This window comes from Triturus cristatus, chromosome 2_2 (assembly GCF_964204655.1).
Source record: "Triturus cristatus chromosome 2_2, aTriCri1.1, whole genome shotgun sequence".
In the NCBI taxonomy this organism is placed as follows: domain Eukaryota; kingdom Metazoa; phylum Chordata; class Amphibia; order Caudata; family Salamandridae; genus Triturus; species Triturus cristatus.
The window spans coordinates 488033368-488054278 of NC_140582.1; the positions used below are offsets into that span (position 1 = coordinate 488033368).

The 20911-nt window shown below is 45.8% G+C and overlaps 1 protein-coding gene across 4 annotated transcripts in view; it reads left to right on the top strand.

The window, feature by feature from the left end:
* Positions 1-20911, top strand: part of INPP4B (inositol polyphosphate-4-phosphatase type II B) — a 2419090-nt gene that overhangs the window by 2218418 nt on the left and 179761 nt on the right. For all 4 annotated transcript variants that reach the window (XM_085641585.1, XM_085641586.1, XM_085641588.1 and 1 more), the window contains 2 exons: positions 8496-8608; positions 12027-12181. In XM_085641585.1, coding sequence (XP_085497711.1) covers positions 8496-8608; positions 12027-12181 — 268 coding nt within the window. The remainder of the gene's footprint in view (positions 1-8495; positions 8609-12026; positions 12182-20911) is intronic.

Consider the following 20911-nt stretch of genomic DNA (forward strand, 5'->3'; position numbering starts at 1 on the left):
TGCAAATAACCCCAAAGGATTCTGGATAGTGTAGTGGCTACGGTGAGTACGCCTACGCCACGAGTATATAGAAATATAATGCCATCCCTGGACACGTGTTTCGAGGTAATTGCCTCTCGTCAGCAGGGAGCAGGTAGGTATGCGGGGTGCCGATGACTGCCATATATATAGGTAAAATACCTTCCAAGGCGCGCAGGTGCAGACACCGGGCTCGTCAGCCAAAGTCGCTCGAATGAGCTATTAGTAATTTACGTAAATGGGTCGCGACACTGCTCGTCATGCTGCAAATAACCCCAAAGGATTCTGGATAGTGTAGTGGCTACGGTGAGTACGCCTACGCCACGAGTATATAGAAATATAATGCCATCCCTGGACACGTGTTTCGAGGTAATTGCCTCTCGTCAGCAGGGAGCAGGTAGGTATGCGGGGTGCCGATGACTGCCATATATATAGGTAAAATACCTTCCAAGGCGCGCAGGTGCAGACACCGGGCTCGTCAGCCAAAGTCGCTCGAATGAGCTATTAGTAATTTACGTAAATGGGTCGCGACACTGCTCGTCATGCTGCAAATAACCCCAAAGGATTCTGGATAGTGTAGTGGCTACGGTGAGTACGCCTACGCCACGAGTATATAGAAATATAATGCCATCCCTGGACACGTGTTTCGAGGTAATTGCCTCTCGTCAGCAGGGAGCAGGTAGGTATGCGGGGTGCCGATGACTGCCATATATATAGGTAAAATACCTTCCAAGGCGCGCAGGTGCAGACACCGGGCTCGTCAGCCAAAGTCGCTCGAATGAGCTATTAGTAATTTACGTAAATGGGTCGCGACACTGCTCGTCATGCTGCAAATAACCCCAAAGGATTCTGGATAGTGTAGTGGCTACGGTGAGTACGCCTACGCCACGAGTATATAGAAATATAATGCCATCCCTGGACACGTGTTTCGAGGTAATTGCCTCTCGTCAGCAGGGAGCGACTTTGGCTGACGAGCCCGGTGTCTGCACCTGCGCGCCTTGGAAGGTATTTTACCTATATATATGGCAGTCATCGGCACCCCGCATACCTACCTGCTCCCTGCTGACGAGAGGCAATTACCTCGAAACACGTGTCCAGGGATGGCATTATATTTCTATATACTCGTGGCGTAGGCGTACTCACCGTAGCCACTACACTGTCCAGAATCCTTTGGGGTTATTTGCAGCATGACGAGCAGTGTCGCGACCCATTTACGTAAATTACTAATAGCTCATTCGAGCGACTTTGGCTGACGAGCCCGGTGTCTGCACCTGCGCGCCTTGGAAGGTATTTTACCTATATATATGGCAGTCATCGGCACCCCGCATACCTACCTGCTCCCTGCTGACGAGAGGCAATTACCTCGAAACACGTGTCCAGGGATGGCATTATATTTCTATATACTCGTGGCGTAGGCGTACTCACCGTAGCCACTACACTGTCCAGAATCCTTTGGGGTTATTTGCAGCATGACGAGCAGTGTCGCGACCCATTTACGTAAATTACTAATAGCTCATTCGAGCGACTTTGGCTGACGAGCCCGGTGTCTGCACCTGCGCGCCTTGGAAGGTATTTTACCTATATATATGGCAGTCATCGGCACCCCGCATACCTACCTGCTCCCTGCTGACGAGAGGCAATTACCTCGAAACACGTGTCCAGGGATGGCATTATATTTCTATATACTCGTGGCGTAGGCGTACTCACCGTAGCCACTACACTGTCCAGAATCCTTTGGGGTTATTTGCAGCATGACGAGCAGTGTCGCGACCCATTTACGTAAATTACTAATAGCTCATTCGAGCGACTTTGGCTGACGAGCCCGGTGTCTGCACCTGCGCGCCTTGGAAGGTATTTTACCTATATATATGGCAGTCATCGGCACCCCGCATACCTACCTGCTCCCTGCTGACGAGAGGCAATTACCTCGAAACACGTGTCCAGGGATGGCATTATATTTCTATATACTCGTGGCGTAGGCGTACTCACCGTAGCCACTACACTGTCCAGAATCCTTTGGGGTTATTTGCAGCATGACGAGCAGTGTCGCGACCCATTTACGTAAATTACTAATAGCTCATTCGAGCGACTTTGGCTGACGAGCCCGGTGTCTGCACCTGCGCGCCTTGGAAGGTATTTTACCTATATATATGGCAGTCATCGGCACCCCGCATACCTACCTGCTCCCTGCTGACGAGAGGCAATTACCTCGAAACACGTGTCCAGGGATGGCATTATATTTCTATATACTCGTGGCGTAGGCGTACTCACCGTAGCCACTACACTGTCCAGAATCCTTTGGGGTTATTTGCAGCATGACGAGCAGTGTCGCGACCCATTTACGTAAATTACTAATAGCTCATTCGAGCGACTTTGGCTGACGAGCCCGGTGTCTGCACCTGCGCGCCTTGGAAGGTATTTTACCTATATATATGGCAGTCATCGGCACCCCGCATACCTACCTGCTCCCTGCTGACGAGAGGCAATTACCTCGAAACACGTGTCCAGGGATGGCATTATATTTCTATATACTCGTGGCGTAGGCGTACTCACCGTAGCCACTACACTGTCCAGAATCCTTTGGGGTTATTTGCAGCATGACGAGCAGTGTCGCGACCCATTTACGTAAATTACTAATAGCTCATTCGAGCGACTTTGGCTGACGAGCCCGGTGTCTGCACCTGCGCGCCTTGGAAGGTATTTTACCTATATATATGGCAGTCATCGGCACCCCGCATACCTACCTGCTCCCTGCTGACGAGAGGCAATTACCTCGAAACACGTGTCCAGGGATGGCATTATATTTCTATATACTCGTGGCGTAGGCGTACTCACCGTAGCCACTACACTGTCCAGAATCCTTTGGGGTTATTTGCAGCATGACGAGCAGTGTCGCGACCCATTTACGTAAATTACTAATAGCTCATTCGAGCGACTTTGGCTGACGAGCCCGGTGTCTGCACCTGCGCGCCTTGGAAGGTATTTTACCTATATATATGGCAGTCATCGGCACCCCGCATACCTACCTGCTCCCTGCTGACGAGAGGCAATTACCTCGAAACACGTGTCCAGGGATGGCATTATATTTCTATATACTCGTGGCGTAGGCGTACTCACCGTAGCCACTACACTGTCCAGAATCCTTTGGGGTTATTTGCAGCATGACGAGCAGTGTCGCGACCCATTTACGTAAATTACTAATAGCTCATTCGAGCGACTTTGGCTGACGAGCCCGGTGTCTGCACCTGCGCGCCTTGGAAGGTATTTTACCTATATATATGGCAGTCATCGGCACCCCGCATACCTACCTGCTCCCTGCTGACGAGAGGCAATTACCTCGAAACACGTGTCCAGGGATGGCATTATATTTCTATATACTCGTGGCGTAGGCGTACTCACCGTAGCCACTACACTGTCCAGAATCCTTTGGGGTTATTTGCAGCATGACGAGCAGTGTCGCGACCCATTTACGTAAATTACTAATAGCTCATTCGAGCGACTTTGGCTGACGAGCCCGGTGTCTGCACCTGCGCGCCTTGGAAGGTATTTTACCTATATATATGGCAGTCATCGGCACCCCGCATACCTACCTGCTCCCTGCTGACGAGAGGCAATTACCTCGAAACACGTGTCCAGGGATGGCATTATATTTCTATATACTCGTGGCGTAGGCGTACTCACCGTAGCCACTACACTGTCCAGAATCCTTTGGGGTTATTTGCAGCATGACGAGCAGTGTCGCGACCCATTTACGTAAATTACTAATAGCTCATTCGAGCGACTTTGGCTGACGAGCCCGGTGTCTGCACCTGCGCGCCTTGGAAGGTATTTTACCTATATATATGGCAGTCATCGGCACCCCGCATACCTACCTGCTCCCTGCTGACGAGAGGCAATTACCTCGAAACACGTGTCCAGGGATGGCATTATATTTCTATATACTCGTGGCGTAGGCGTACTCACCGTAGCCACTACACTGTCCAGAATCCTTTGGGGTTATTTGCAGCATGACGAGCAGTGTCGCGACCCATTTACGTAAATTACTAATAGCTCATTCGAGCGACTTTGGCTGACGAGCCCGGTGTCTGCACCTGCGCGCCTTGGAAGGTATTTTACCTATATATATGGCAGTCATCGGCACCCCGCATACCTACCTGCTCCCTGCTGACGAGAGGCAATTACCTCGAAACACGTGTCCAGGGATGGCATTATATTTCTATATACTCGTGGCGTAGGCGTACTCACCGTAGCCACTACACTGTCCAGAATCCTTTGGGGTTATTTGCAGCATGACGAGCAGTGTCGCGACCCATTTACGTAAATTACTAATAGCTCATTCGAGCGACTTTGGCTGACGAGCCCGGTGTCTGCACCTGCGCGCCTTGGAAGGTATTTTACCTATATATATGGCAGTCATCGGCACCCCGCATACCTACCTGCTCCCTGCTGACGAGAGGCAATTACCTCGAAACACGTGTCCAGGGATGGCATTATATTTCTATATACTCGTGGCGTAGGCGTACTCACCGTAGCCACTACACTGTCCAGAATCCTTTGGGGTTATTTGCAGCATGACGAGCAGTGTCGCGACCCATTTACGTAAATTACTAATAGCTCATTCGAGCGACTTTGGCTGACGAGCCCGGTGTCTGCACCTGCGCGCCTTGGAAGGTATTTTACCTATATATATGGCAGTCATCGGCACCCCGCATACCTACCTGCTCCCTGCTGACGAGAGGCAATTACCTCGAAACACGTGTCCAGGGATGGCATTATATTTCTATATACTCGTGGCGTAGGCGTACTCACCGTAGCCACTACACTGTCCAGAATCCTTTGGGGTTATTTGCAGCATGACGAGCAGTGTCGCGACCCATTTACGTAAATTACTAATAGCTCATTCGAGCGACTTTGGCTGACGAGCCCGGTGTCTGCACCTGCGCGCCTTGGAAGGTATTTTACCTATATATATGGCAGTCATCGGCACCCCGCATACCTACCTGCTCCCTGCTGACGAGAGGCAATTACCTCGAAACACGTGTCCAGGGATGGCATTATATTTCTATATACTCGTGGCGTAGGCGTACTCACCGTAGCCACTACACTGTCCAGAATCCTTTGGGGTTATTTGCAGCATGACGAGCAGTGTCGCGACCCATTTACGTAAATTACTAATAGCTCATTCGAGCGACTTTGGCTGACGAGCCCGGTGTCTGCACCTGCGCGCCTTGGAAGGTATTTTACCTATATATATGGCAGTCATCGGCACCCCGCATACCTACCTGCTCCCTGCTGACGAGAGGCAATTACCTCGAAACACGTGTCCAGGGATGGCATTATATTTCTATATACTCGTGGCGTAGGCGTACTCACCGTAGCCACTACACTGTCCAGAATCCTTTGGGGTTATTTGCAGCATGACGAGCAGTGTCGCGACCCATTTACGTAAATTACTAATAGCTCATTCGAGCGACTTTGGCTGACGAGCCCGGTGTCTGCACCTGCGCGCCTTGGAAGGTATTTTACCTATATATATGGCAGTCATCGGCACCCCGCATACCTACCTGCTCCCTGCTGACGAGAGGCAATTACCTCGAAACACGTGTCCAGGGATGGCATTATATTTCTATATACTCGTGGCGTAGGCGTACTCACCGTAGCCACTACACTGTCCAGAATCCTTTGGGGTTATTTGCAGCATGACGAGCAGTGTCGCGACCCATTTACGTAAATTACTAATAGCTCATTCGAGCGACTTTGGCTGACGAGCCCGGTGTCTGCACCTGCGCGCCTTGGAAGGTATTTTACCTATATATATGGCAGTCATCGGCACCCCGCATACCTACCTGCTCCCTGCTGACGAGAGGCAATTACCTCGAAACACGTGTCCAGGGATGGCATTATATTTCTATATACTCGTGGCGTAGGCGTACTCACCGTAGCCACTACACTGTCCAGAATCCTTTGGGGTTATTTGCAGCATGACGAGCAGTGTCGCGACCCATTTACGTAAATTACTAATAGCTCATTCGAGCGACTTTGGCTGACGAGCCCGGTGTCTGCACCTGCGCGCCTTGGAAGGTATTTTACCTATATATATGGCAGTCATCGGCACCCCGCATACCTACCTGCTCCCTGCTGACGAGAGGCAATTACCTCGAAACACGTGTCCAGGGATGGCATTATATTTCTATATACTCGTGGCGTAGGCGTACTCACCGTAGCCACTACACTGTCCAGAATCCTTTGGGGTTATTTGCAGCATGACGAGCAGTGTCGCGACCCATTTACGTAAATTACTAATAGCTCATTCGAGCGACTTTGGCTGACGAGCCCGGTGTCTGCACCTGCGCGCCTTGGAAGGTATTTTACCTATATATATGGCAGTCATCGGCACCCCGCATACCTACCTGCTCCCTGCTGACGAGAGGCAATTACCTCGAAACACGTGTCCAGGGATGGCATTATATTTCTATATACTCGTGGCGTAGGCGTACTCACCGTAGCCACTACACTGTCCAGAATCCTTTGGGGTTATTTGCAGCATGACGAGCAGTGTCGCGACCCATTTACGTAAATTACTAATAGCTCATTCGAGCGACTTTGGCTGACGAGCCCGGTGTCTGCACCTGCGCGCCTTGGAAGGTATTTTACCTATATATATGGCAGTCATCGGCACCCCGCATACCTACCTGCTCCCTGCTGACGAGAGGCAATTACCTCGAAACACGTGTCCAGGGATGGCATTATATTTCTATATACTCGTGGCGTAGGCGTACTCACCGTAGCCACTACACTGTCCAGAATCCTTTGGGGTTATTTGCAGCATGACGAGCAGTGTCGCGACCCATTTACGTAAATTACTAATAGCTCATTCGAGCGACTTTGGCTGACGAGCCCGGTGTCTGCACCTGCGCGCCTTGGAAGGTATTTTACCTATATATATGGCAGTCATCGGCACCCCGCATACCTACCTGCTCCCTGCTGACGAGAGGCAATTACCTCGAAACACGTGTCCAGGGATGGCATTATATTTCTATATACTCGTGGCGTAGGCGTACTCACCGTAGCCACTACACTGTCCAGAATCCTTTGGGGTTATTTGCAGCATGACGAGCAGTGTCGCGACCCATTTACGTAAATTAGTATGGCAAGGGGGCACCGCGGCGAACGGAAAGACCGTCCGTCGCTTTTCCGCCGAACGGATTCCCGGCCGGGCGGAAAAGGCCCTCAATATGGTGGCGCTGCCTTGCAGGCACCGCCATCCATATTAGGATGGGTGCGTGGGGCATGCCTTTGCATTGCGGAGACTCCGCCATTGAAAGGCATGCAGAGAATGCCTTTGGGGGGCCGTTGCAGGCCCCCGGGGGGTGTGGGTGGCGGATGCCTGCACTTGGGGGGTACCCATGGTACCCCCTTTCATTGGCATGCACAGGGTGGCAGGCACCGCGAGGTGCCTGTCTTGTTGTGCATGCCAATGCACAACATGCATATTTTGCATTGCGGCGGGTGCTGCTGACAGCACCGCCTGCCACAATGCATAATATGCAGGATGCGACCGCCAGGGTGGCTGGCGCATCCTATTTGCCATAGCAGGACCAACGCACCTTTGGCGGTCAGTCCCATTTACCGTTACGGTCTGCCCGCCCGCCATTGTAATGGGCCCCTAAGTACTGGATAAAACAATTTTGAATTATAGACCTGTAAATGAGGGGATCTCCTGCATTGTCTTACCTTTGTTCTAACTTTCCTCAGTTCTGCTGCCCTTCTCTCGAGTGACAACTTCCCACCGTCTGTGGTGCACGTGCAAGCAGCATACCATTGATCCTTCTGTCTGCAGCCAATCAAAATAGCCCTGCTACAAACAATGCACACTCTTTCAAGACATACTCAGTCATTGCAGAATAGCTTCCAGCGACAGCTTTGTAATCCACCCTGGAGATTCTGTACTGCAGAGCAGGATCTATACTATGTACAGTGGCCTGACCACCTGCATGGCACGGTCCTACAATGCAGTTCCTTAATATTAATCAATTGGGTGCTACATTGGTATGTATCTTATGTATGCATCCATTCTGCGGAAGTCAGAGCTTTTGGCTTGGTCAATGGCTGTTCTAAATGGAATATTGTGAGAGCGTGAATGATTACAATCCATGGTGAGCCCTAATGCTGGGATGTGCTGCTTGAGTCGAGACAAGCCCCGCTGAATTCTCCTAATGACGGTGAACTCTCACCTTTGCTGCGTGCGTGAGAGGGAGAATGTTAGAACAATAAAATCTAACTGACAGGTGGCATTATCAAGAGTGGATCAAAAGCGATGAAATGCACGCACACACATCTAATTATCGCTGCTTGGATGCTATTTTCACGAATGCCTTAACCTTGAATGTAAACTCTCGTGAAGCAAACTGTGCTGCGGCAGGATTCTTCATGCAGAGCACACCGCATCTATAAGTGGTAACATTTTCTCTTTCCAGGCCTACCACATTTTCACGAGAAGAGCGATTTGAAGGAACTTTTAGAAACCCTGCATCAAAACATCCACGCCAAAAAGAGGAAGAATGTAGAAGTCATGTGGCAAGCTGCTACAGTAAGTTCTTCTTGAGTGCTGCTACAGTGAGTTCTTCTTGAGTGCTGCTACAGTGAGTTCCTCTTGAGTGCTGCTACAGTGAGTTCTTCTTGAGTGCTGCTACAGTAAGTTCTTCTTGAGTGCTGCTACAGTGAGTTCTTCTTGAGTGCTGCTACAGTGAGTTCCTCTTGAGTGCTGCTACAGTGAGTTCTTCTTGAGTGCTGCTACAGTAAGTTCCTCTTGAGTGCTGCTACAGTAAGTCCTTCTTGAGTGCTGCTACAGTAAGTCCTTCTTGAGTGCTGTTACAGTAAGTTCCTCTTGAGTGCTGCTACAGTAAGTCCTTCTTGAGTGCTGCTACAGTAAGTTCTTCTTGAGTGCTGCTACAGTAAGTTCTTCTTGAGTGCTGCTACAGTAAGTTCCTCTTGAGTGCTGCTACAGTAAGATCTTCTTGAGTGCTGCTACAGTAAGTTCCTCTTGAGTGCTGCTACAGTAAGTTCCTCTTGAGTGCTGCTACAGTGAGTTCCTCTTGAGTGCTGCTACAGTAAGTTCTTCTTGAGTGCTGCTACAGTGAGTTCCTTTTGAGTGCTGCTACAGTAAGTTCCTCTTGAGTGCTGCTACAGTAAGTTCCTCTTGAGTGCTGCTACAGTAAGTTCTTCTTGAGTGCTGCTACAGTAAGTTCCTCTTGAGTGCTGCTACAGTAAGTTCTTCTTGAGTGCTGCTACAGTGAGTTCCTCTTGAGTGCTGCTACAGTAAGTTCTTCTTGAGTGCTGCTACAGTGAGTTCCTCTTGAGTGCTGCTACAGTAAGTTCCTCTTGAGTGCTGCTACAGTAAGTTCCTCTTGAGTGCTGCTACAGTGAGTTCCTCTTGAGTGCTGCTACAGTAAGTTCCTCTTGAGTGCTGCTACAGTAAGTTCTTCTTGAGTGCTGCTACAGTGAGTTCCTCTTGAGTGCTGCTACAGTAAGTTCTTCTTGAGTGCTGCTACAGTGAGTTCCTCTTGAGTGCTGCTACAGTAAGTTCTTCTTGAGTGCTGCTACAGTAAGTTCCTCTTGAGTGCTGCTACAGTAAGTTCTTCTTGAGTGCTGCTACACTAAGTTCCTCTTGAGTGCTGCTACAGTAAGATCTTCTTGAGTGCTGCTACAGTAAGATCTTCTTGAGTACTCGAAACGGGCTATTAAAACTGCAAGTTAGAGTGTGTGGAGCCCATCTCAGCTTTAAAGATGCATAGCCTCTGGCTATTAGTTGAATTCTGTAATGTTGCCCTCCTGACAGTTTAGGCATTGCCAAATTCTCACCTGTTTCCATTGTATCTTTTCATTCTTTTGATTTTAATATGGAGCACTGTTTTATTTCTTTTGTCAAAATCTGCCCAATAATGCAAAAGCTACAGCAGAGGCAGTGTCAGGTGTGCCTGCGACAAGGCTAAGTCATCCATTTGAGTTACTTCTTTAAAATATTAATCTACAATGTTGCTTTCAGCTGGGATAATTTGAAGAAATATCACAGAGTACCTTATGTTATTCCAGTTTTGACATACTACGTACTCTATACGTGAAATGCCGGTGTACTGCAACCATACCTTACACCCTTGTCTGGGTAGCTTACACCACCAAATTGGGTTTATCATGAACCTTCAATACTTATTAATGCAGTTGCAAATCAATTTCATTTAAGAACAGAAAACTCTTCCACCCATTTTCCTGATTCCCACACAGGTACATTTTGATTTTGAGCGAGGAGTAAAATGGTCTTCTTCCGTATTACGGATTTGTTATTTTTCTATTTTCGCTACTTCTGTGGCCTATCTTTTTTACATGCCTTAACACTGTTAAAACTGAGGTTAATTATGTATCCTGGGCCAAATTTACAGTTTCCTGTCCAAAAATCAGTTTATTTTTTATTTTAACACTGAGGCCTGGCTTTCAGTATATCATAGTTGCTTCTCAATCCATGTTCTAGGTCTTTCCTCCACCCCTCCTCCCACCGGCCCCTGTGACTAGCAAAAGTTTGCAGAAGCTCAGAATGGGTATTTGCCTTATACACACCTGGCTTGAACTCACCCAAAATTACCAAATACTGTTACTGCAGTTTAGGAAAAGGGGCCTGCAGTGAGGAGCTGCTGCGCAGTCTCTCGTTGTGGTCCAACCTGCCTGCTTGCAAGGTCCACAAAAAGCAAAAAGCCTTGGGGTGCACATACAAAATGTTTCTTAAGGTGGCACTCTTCCTTCTTCTCATTCGCATAGCAAGAATAGACCCCGGAAGTAAAACTGCTGGTGCAACACTGTACAGTTGGGTTGAACACTTGATGCAGGATCCACAACAGAGTGTCCACAAATATTTGTGTAAAAGGGTCTGAGTGAGAATATGGATGGTTTGCCAGCGGAAAGGTAGTGTGGCGTTCGTTGGTTAATATATTACTGTTACAGGAAATTGACAGCCTACAGTAAAATGTAGCAATTGGGCCCAACTTCCTGTTTGCAGCCCACAGTCTCTCCTCATTGCTCAATTTACACCCACCCTCTGACCCCTGACCTACTGCAAGCTCCACAATGGGGCTTTGCTATGTTCTCTGAAAGCGTACCTTCTACGTATCGGCCACTATGCGCCTCCAATGTGTCATAGGTTCACTTTAGTATATAATGGTTCTGGATGCTTTTTAAGCATGCATCCTTAGTTTTCCAAGTTTTTAGTGTATTAGGAAATCAAATATGAAACACCCGCTACACTTGGATTTCTTATGCACTTTTTGGTCAACGGGGTGGCATAGATGGCTCAGACATGGAGAGTAAAACTGTGCAGTGGCCCCTCACCTAGCCCAGCATGGCTGCTCATCATTTCAAAGCAGCATACCAAGGGTGATATTTTGCCACATTGTACACGGTGGAAGGAAGACAAACTTCATGTGTGCAGTGCGTCATAAAGGACACCTTAGACAGGTTACACTTTATGATTTAAGGGTGACTTTTTGATAAGGCTAAGATACGTGGTGTCTTTAATTTCTGTAAGTTTCAGGCGAATGCCTCGAGCTCTGGGTCAAGTATTTCTCAAGGGTGAGTGCAGAGAAGAAGCACATTTATGCAAATGATGCAGAGCACGGGCTTTCATTGGCTCCCTGGTTTCACTGGCAGTGCTACACTTCGTGGGCATGTCAGAGGCCCTCTATCAAGTGTCTCCAGGAAAGGCAAAGCGCTTCCCCCTCCTTAGAGATCCAGGGGGCGGATCAATGCAGTGCTACGTGGGCCTAATTAGAGAAGGGTGACCCTGCAAGCAGGAATGCGCGTCCCGCCGCTGTCCTTACAAGCAGCGGCTGCTAAATTACCAGTCGCTAATTGAGATTTTCCACAGAATTGCTGCATTTGCAGCCAAGGGGATTGTAGCTTGGCTCACGGTGGGCACTCACTCCTTCCGTTAATGAGGTTATTGATTTCTTTTTGTCCTGCAGATTTGCCGCAAAATGAACGGAATTCGTTTCACCTGCTGTAAAAGTGCCAAGGACAGAACGTCCATGTCGGTGACGCTGGAACAGTGCTCCATCCTGCGGGACGAGCACGGGCTGCACAGGGACTACTTCATCCGCGCCCTCGACTGCATGCGGAGGTAGGCCACGCCCCTTCCGGGCACTTGTAAACACATTTTCTTTATCGATAAACAGGCGTACAATCATCAGTACGTTCCAATGGTGCCTGTGCTTATACAAGTGAATCCGAGAAGCCGAACACCAATATAATTTCCTATGTTCTATGACGTATTAAATGCAAGTGACACAAGTGAAGGCCATGCCACGGAGTACATAATAATGTGAGTACTTTTCATTTCCAACCCTCATACCAGAAAGATTTGATTAGGGCCCGCCTACTCGCATACGCCCAAAACAATATCTACTTAAGCGTGCTCCTCAAGTTGGACTTATTGAGACACACTTCAGTGAGCTTTTTGATCAGAATGCTTATTCAGAGAGTACTACCTCATTGGCCTCTAATTTCTCTTTGCAAGAGCATCTGTCCGGGGAAAAGAGACAAAGGCAGAAGCTGCTCTGGGGTTCCTTGTGTTTCCCGTTCGAAGAGGACCTGGCCCGACAGTTTAGACTGGATTGCTCCTGGACAGGAACAGGACCCAAGGGGCTGATTTATATAATGGCGGATGGCCCGTTGTTCCTCCATGGGGACGGAGTAAATTACTCCATCCCTCTGGTGGAGGGACCACCCTCCACATTTATAAATGATGGCCAATTGGATGGCCATTCATAAAGCATTGGCATGAACTGCAGTCTCTGCGGTTCCTGTCAATGGACATCGCCGTGTGGTGCAGGGTTGCATCAGCATGACGCAACCCTTCACCAAAAAGTTTAGTTTTTTTGATTTTTGAAAAAGAAAATCCCAAAACGGGATTTTCTTTTCCAAAATATAAGAAGAAATTCTCCCCTTACCATGGAAGTAAACTCCCATGGCGGGGGAAGCATTATTTACATGTTACTGTCCCTCGTTCCCAGGGTTGCCTAGCGGTGACGGACCATAAAAAAATTGCTATATATCCGCCTATCTAAATTGGGCAGGTGGCCATGTAGCCATTTCTCTGACGGCCCTTAATCAGTCGGGCCGTCGGAGAGGTTTGGCTATGTCACCGGCTTAGCCCTTATGTTAGTGGTGTGTATACTCCGTCGGTGTCCATACTCTATCACGACTGAGTATACACAACTCCAACATATAAATCGGTGCCAAGTCTGATTTGCATAAGGTGGTCCTTGTCTGCAGTGTGATATTGAGCTCGAATGTGTCCTGAGCAGTTACCAGTGCCTGAGACTTTTGCAAGCATTTCATCTATCTAAATTGTGTTTTAACTAGGCAGCTGCATGCCTTTGACCCGTGTGCGGCGGCCAGTGCTGCTGCACCTGTATTACCTGCACATGGAGCAGCACCTTCTGCTTTCTCAGCTATCAGGAATTCCCTAATAGGATTTCATTAAATAAGCAACAATGGGACCTCTGCAATGCCTCCCCACTTTACAAATCTGCATAAAATCTTGTTGCGCATATTTCGTTGTCCGAATGTTTCATGCAGAATAATCACACAGCTATAAGCAATCTAAGAATGTTGTTTCTATGGGCGTACGTGGCACCATTATGTATAGGCTGGTCCCATGCAGCTGGTTCCAGTGCTTAATTTGCAAAAAAGATACGTGCCAGGGCTCTCGTCAGGTGGCCACTGCAGTTTGTACCACACATTGTCCCTGCCATGCTGCCAGTTATAGTAACAACACAACTACTAACTATCACACTCCTACAAGTGTGACGGCTCAGACTTGTTCATGCCCAGAGGGTAGAAAAATGGCTTGGGCAGCAGGTAATAACTTTCAATGTATACAGAGTCAATAATTAACTGTTGTTGTGGTCATTTCTAAAATTAGCCAGCCAGCACCACTTTGTGGCAGACTGTCACAGGCCCTATGTGGACAATAAAGTGCTGGTGCAGAGCACCGGAAACAACCTGCCCAAATTAAGCACTGGTTGGTACCAAGCAGTTTTCAGTTTAGAGTTATATGGTGGGGCTAACGAAACCCTTGCATATTATTCACATCCATATTGCTGTTTTCTCTGAAGGATGCATTTATTTTCCACCCCATCTGGTAGTGGCCCCAACTATCTCTGGGCTGATATATGCTCATCCACTACTACCCCGCACACATGACCAACAGATGTCTCAAAATCCACCAGTCTCAACAAATGGCAGAAAAAGCAAAATGATGGGCTGAATAGCTAAACACATTCCATGTCCATTCATACTTTTTGAAGTCTGTTGACATTGCCGAATTTCAGATAGTCTCCTCCCAACCCACCAATGTATAGGTATACATTTTGAAATTAAAATTTCTAAAAAAAAATTGGTGGTGTCTATGTTAAGAAAAAAGGGAATATTCACTTCTTTAAAAACATTGGACGCTAATATTAACTGTCTGAGACTGAGCGCTTTGCATACCTCCTTGTTAAACACTGGCTCCTTGATCCCACCATGAAGGAGGGGGCATCCTGTTAATTGACACCATTTTAGAAACGGATTAAAGACATTCACACCAATAAACACACAATCGCCAACATCTGTAGACAACTGACAGACTCCCAGCCTACAATAAAAACACCAGCACAAAATGTGGGAAAAGATCTAGGCAGATCCATAGCAGACAATGAATGGGACAAAATGCACGACATGAATATCGGCCAAACATAATAACACCAACTTAACTCACTCCATTCGTGGTACAGAACAGCACAGAATGGAATCTTCGCTATGCTGGCCTATGCTGCCGGAGATGATGTGCACCAGGCACATTGACACACGCTGCCCTAACCTCGACAGATACGGGATAGGGCATTGCAAGAACTGAAGGGGGTATTTGAGACATCTATAGAGAGAGAACAGGGTACCATATTACTGGATATCTCACACCCAAGAAAGCCTTAACATAGATCAGGGTTCTCCAAAGTGGGTCCAGGAAGGCCGGATCCATGTCTGATTTTAAGCATATCCCCATTTAGATAAATGTAGTTATCATAAAAGTCTGGCATGGATCCGGTCCTCCAGGAACGACTTTGGATAACCCTGAAATAGATCAAAGCAAAGCAGACAACTCCCAGTAGCTCCAGTGGTTCCTGCAGAGGTTAATCTGGTGAATCGAAGCACGCATTCCAGAGCAGCAGTCACTCATAACATCACAGTCAAACTCTTGATACCTGTGCCAGTGAGGGAGCAATTCAGACAAAGTCTGTCACTCCACTCTCGATCACTCCAGGGCACTTATCCCCTCCTTGACAATAGCACACGTCATATCACTCATACATTTTAACATTGCTCTTTTTGTTGGAGATGCCGGAGGGAAAGGTGGTTTTGGGGGAGTTTTGGGGGTGGGGGAGTTATGCTACGTTGCCACAGCTATTTGAAGCTGCTAGCCGGCTAATAGTTATAGGCGATGGTATGTGTTATTAAAACATAATAAACATACTTGATGCTAAAATTACAAAAAACTGTTGTACAGATATACCACACGTTGCTGCATTTTTGATTTGGCTTATCCTAACCTCCCTTTGGAAGTGAAAATCACGAAATGGCATTGAGCCAGTCCCCTACAATGTTCACAAAATGTGCACGTACTGAGCAAAACTCAATGAAAGTGATTTTTTGAAGTGCAGCATATTTTTCAGAGACTCATACGAAAGTATGAATAAAAACTGTAGTAAACGAATGAGGGATAAGGGTTACCAAGCACAACTATGCATGCTTATTTGGAAATAGCGACTTGCATGTATGAATACGCGTACTCGCATGCATACGTCATTTCTGAATTTGGCATTTTAGTATTGCAGTTCTCTAATGCCAGTTTAAGCTCGAGGACTACGATTTAATAACACATTAAAAAGGTAATTAAACATTTTAAAACACCTGAATTGGTAGGAAAATATTTGAACTTTACTGTGTGCATTTAAAAACAAGTAAAAATAGGAATTTTGAGTCAGTCTTTTTTAGCGGTTTGAAATGTTGAACTTTGTCTCAAAGAAATGTCCTGGAGCCTAAGAAGTAGCAGACATCCCATTTACTTTTCGTTTATGGGGAGGAAAAGGGCTGGTTCACAAAATTGTGCCCCGGTAGGACGACAGCGATGTCAACATTATGGAAACTATCACCGACATGCACTCCATCTGCACTCTCCGGCACAGTTTTACCTTCACAGAAGGGACAAACAAACCTAATGTGCAGGTTGGCATCTGTAAAATATGCAAGTTGCAAATGTCCTGCAAAAGGGCTGGTGTGCGCAGAGCCCACTCTGTGGCACCAGCTGCATCTAGGATGCAGAGAGCATAGAAAGAGACCCAATCTAAGAGGGGGAAATGAGTGTGATATGAGAGAGTGAGAGTGAGAGTGAGAGTGAGAGTGAGAGTGAGAGTGAGAGTGAGAGAGAGAGAGAGAGAGATATATATATATATATATATATATATATATATATATATTACCTACTGGCGGTCGCCAGTAGGTAGTTATAGTTAGGACCACGTTTCCATAGGAAAACCTCAACATTCTATTTTGAATAACTTTGGCGCCGGTCGACGAATCCTCGCGAATTTCTCAAAATAGGTGGGGCGCTACGCTCCGCTCCTACCCTGAAAGTCTCGGGGGGATCCGTCAAGCGGGGGCTGAGATAAAAGGGGGGTCCCAAAACGCGTTTTTCCCATGCATTTTTCCATAGGACCTTTAGAACGAGCTACAGCCCGAACGGCTGAACAGAATTACTCAAAATTTGGCAGAGAGGTAGTCCCTAGGTCAAGGAAGTGCCTTTTGTAGGTTTGGTGTAAATCTGTTCAGTAGATTCTGAGAAAATAGCCTTTAAATCAATATATATATCTGAGCCAGCTTACGGTACGCTTACCGTACGCTTACGGTAAGCGTACGGTGGCGTGCGCGAGCGCGATTCTGATTGGCTCTTAGATCTTAGTAAACATTCGAATCGGCCGAAACCAGGAAGCGGCGGCCGCCATTTTGTGTATTTCACTCTGAAAAAAAAGAGTGAAAACAAGGAAAGGGGGCAATGAGGAGAGTTACAGACCCCCTAACAATTGTAAGGGGGTCAAAGATGGACAGAAAAGTACAAAAAAAATATTTATTGATTTTAAAAAAAATCACGGGGTACGCGTACGGTAAGCTTACGGTAAGCGTACGGTAAAAAAAATAAAAATAAATAAATGAAAAGCAGATTTAAGAGTTTAGAAATTAGGGAGCTCTAAAAAGAGCTGTTGTGTTTATGGAGTCATTTTTTTAGTGGTACCTACAAGTAAGTACCGATGCAGAGTCTAAGGTTCAAGAGGAAGACTCTGTTCCCTTCATCATTGAAGTGCACACCATCTCCTCTATAAATGTCTTGCATGTCGTAACGCAAGTTGTTGTGGTAAATGGCACCCATACCATAGTCACGGAGGAAAGCAGAAACAGATTTGTTGACGTGCTTTCTTGCTTTGTCAATCTGTGGACAGAAATGATTGGACCAGTTCCATTTTTGCCTTTGGCATATGTTGGAAAACACAAAGGCAGTTTTAGGGAAAAGTGAAAACAGTTGTGCAAAGGTGTCCTTCATAAGCATTTCCAGACCTACCCCAGTCAAAGTGCCTAGGTCATTGCCACCACAGTGCACTATTATGAGGTCAGGGTGTTGGATTTGCATGAAGGATTTCACCAATGGCATCAATTGGTGCCACTTTAACCCTCTCTGACCAATCCATTTAATGTCTACATTTGGCAAAGCAAGGTCTCTCACCATATCTGTTTTCTCTGCAAACTTTTCACTCCAGAAGACATAGCTGTGCCCTACAATCCACACTGTGAACATCTTCAAAGGAGATCTGGATGCACTCAGGAGGTGTCTTTCAGTAGAATGGCAATATGAAAAGAAAGACAGTTTGGAAATGGAGGCATACATATTTTTTTCAAAACAAAAAGAACTGATTGGCTGTTTCATACCATTCTAGAATAAAAACTAGGCTGTATGTGTAAATTAATAGAAGCATGTTTTGTATTAGTACAGAAAAATGTGTAACCAAAGAACAGTACTATGGATTTGCTGTTAGGTTTGAAAAGTCAAGCACTCTTGCTCTGTGGAATTGAAACATTATTTGGTGAACTTCTGACCTAACTCCACACAGCAGTGTTCCATGAGCTGTTGCTATGGTAGCAGGCAGAAGTCAAGTTGGGGGAAGGGTACTAGGCAGAAGTCAAGGTGGGGGAAGGGTACTTTTGGAAAAGGGTTCGTTTTCAACCAATAGCAATGTGTGATTACATGTGAAAAAAAGGGGGAAGCACTGAGATTTGAAACTTACATGTATATGTGTGGAAAAATAGAGGGAAAGTTTGCCATTATCTGGTTCTGCTGAGAGGAGAGAGGTGAACACAACAGAGATCCTGGCTCTGATAATCTGCTGTTTGAGTGTCACATTTCTTTCACAACTAACTAATTTTAAAGGTGAGTTTACAGTTTGAGAGGGTATGTATGTGGTAACTTAAGAAATGAATAATAGAAATGGGAATTGTTTTTGTTGTAGTTACACATGGTGGTTTCATAATGTGTCAGTGTGTAAAAGTGATTTACACTTGCCCCTGAAAAAAAAAAGAGCAGTAAGTGTGCTTTCAAATTGGCAAAGAAATTTCGTTTTGGGACTAATGTGAAAATATGACTCTGTGTGCATAGAAGAATTATAGGCAGAGATTTATTGCGTCTTGCTCTGGTGATTTCACAGTTGCATTAGATGGAAAGGGGGAGCGAATTTTTGGGGGAATAAGCAGAGGGTTAGCACACACCCATGTCCTTGCCGTGTATAGTCATGCACAGTATTTACAAGCCAGTGGGGTTTTCAGGTTTAAGTCTGTAATGCAAATACATTCAGCATCACTAAGGCTGGTTGCCCTTGGTGGAGTGTAGGCAGTCACAGAGAATGCACATGGTGGTGGTCTGAAAAAAAAACAGCTTGGACACGTGCAATTAAATAAATCAAAAATAGTGGTTTCATAATGTGTCAGTCTGTAAAAGTGATTTCCAATTGTTAAAAGAGGCAAAAATATTTTTTGGAAAAAAATGTAAATATGTGTACTGTATTATAAATTGTTATAAAAATATTAATACTTTTTTCTTTTTTTTCAGATCGATATAGAAAATTTTTGAAAACTACAACCATTTTAAAAACTATTTTTTAAAAAAACAAATGAATAAATATTTTTTTGAGTGAGTATGGTAAGTCAATGTAATGTGATAAATGATTTTTAGTGTTTTTTTTAAAAAAAATAAAAAAGGTACGCTTACCGTACGCGTACGGTAAAAAAAAAATAAAAAAAAGTTTTAAAAAACATATGTAAAAAAAAGATGAAAGATAAGGTTGGCTCTTAAAAGAGCCGTTGTGTTCATGCAGGGACAGAGGAAAGAAAGATTGGGAATATTAGACGGTACGACAAGTGTGCTGATCTATTTTATTGTTCACTAGGGAAATACTGGTCTCCCTATAAGTAATTAGATCGTGACAAGTGGCGCACCGTACTTCAACCCTCGCAAACCGAGGGTTAATTTCCAGAGGGCCAGCAAAAGGAGATTCTCCCCCCACAGATGAAGGGCTCACCTGACCTGCAGAAGAAGGAGTCTGCCCTGCAGATGATGGTCCAGGCTGAGCTGCTGTGGATGTACTGGCTCGTCTTTCTGAAGAGTTACCTCCAAAAAGATGACCATGTGTCCTTTTGTGTACATCCTTGAGGTGTCTGATCATGGTATGATTCCCAAAGGAATACTTCCTGTCAGGATTACCTCTAGAAAGTACACGCTGACACAGCCTGCAAGTAACTAAGGGTGCATTCACCTTTTGCTGGCCTTCTGGAAAAGTAAAATAATCCCAAACATAAGAAGGCTTTACTTTCCTCGCTCTCTGCCTCAAGACAGTGCTGCTGGTGCTAGCCTCACTCTCAGAAGGGCTCTGCTGTTCTGCCATCGTATCCCAAAGACAAACCAGCTCCTTCTTCCAAGGGATCACAAGCAGAAATGAGGGGAATGGGTGTGGTGTAGGAGAGTTCTAGAACTGAAAGTAGTTTCCACCAATCAAAAGTTGTGTTTCATGATCACATGACCTACCGTACGCTTACGGTACGCTTACGGAGCGCTTACGGCAAAAAGTACGCGTGCGCGTAAAAAAGACACGCGCTTGCGCGCATGCGCATAACAGTCATTTCCCGGCACTTCCGCGTAACGTGCGCGTGTTGCGTAAGCGCGCACGCGTCCCACGCGCAGTACGCGCGGCTACGCAAAGTACGTAACTATGCGCAAGCAGCGTAGATAGATTACGGACGTTGCGTAAACCGTACGCTTACCGTGAGCTTACGGTACGCGTACTATAAAAAAAAAAAAAAAAAAAAAAAAATCTGGAAATAAATTTTACATGTTTATTTTAAAAAATATATATAAAAAAAATATTTAAGGATTTTAAAAATTTAAGCATAGTCTTTATAAAAGATAAGAAAATTAAATTAAAAATATGTTTGAAAAAAATGAAGAATAAAAAAAAAAACTAGCATTTAAAAAACCTTGCAAATTCACTGAAAAAACCATGGGTTTCACACACGTTATAGTTAGGAATTAGCATTTAAAAAACCTTGCAAATTCACTGAAAAAACCATGGGTTTCACACACGTTATAGTTAGGAATTAGCATTTAAAAAACCTTAGAAATTCACTGAAAAAACCATAGGTTTCACACACGTTATAGTTAGGAATTAGCATTTAAAAAACCTTAGAAATTCAGTGAAAAAACCATAGGTTT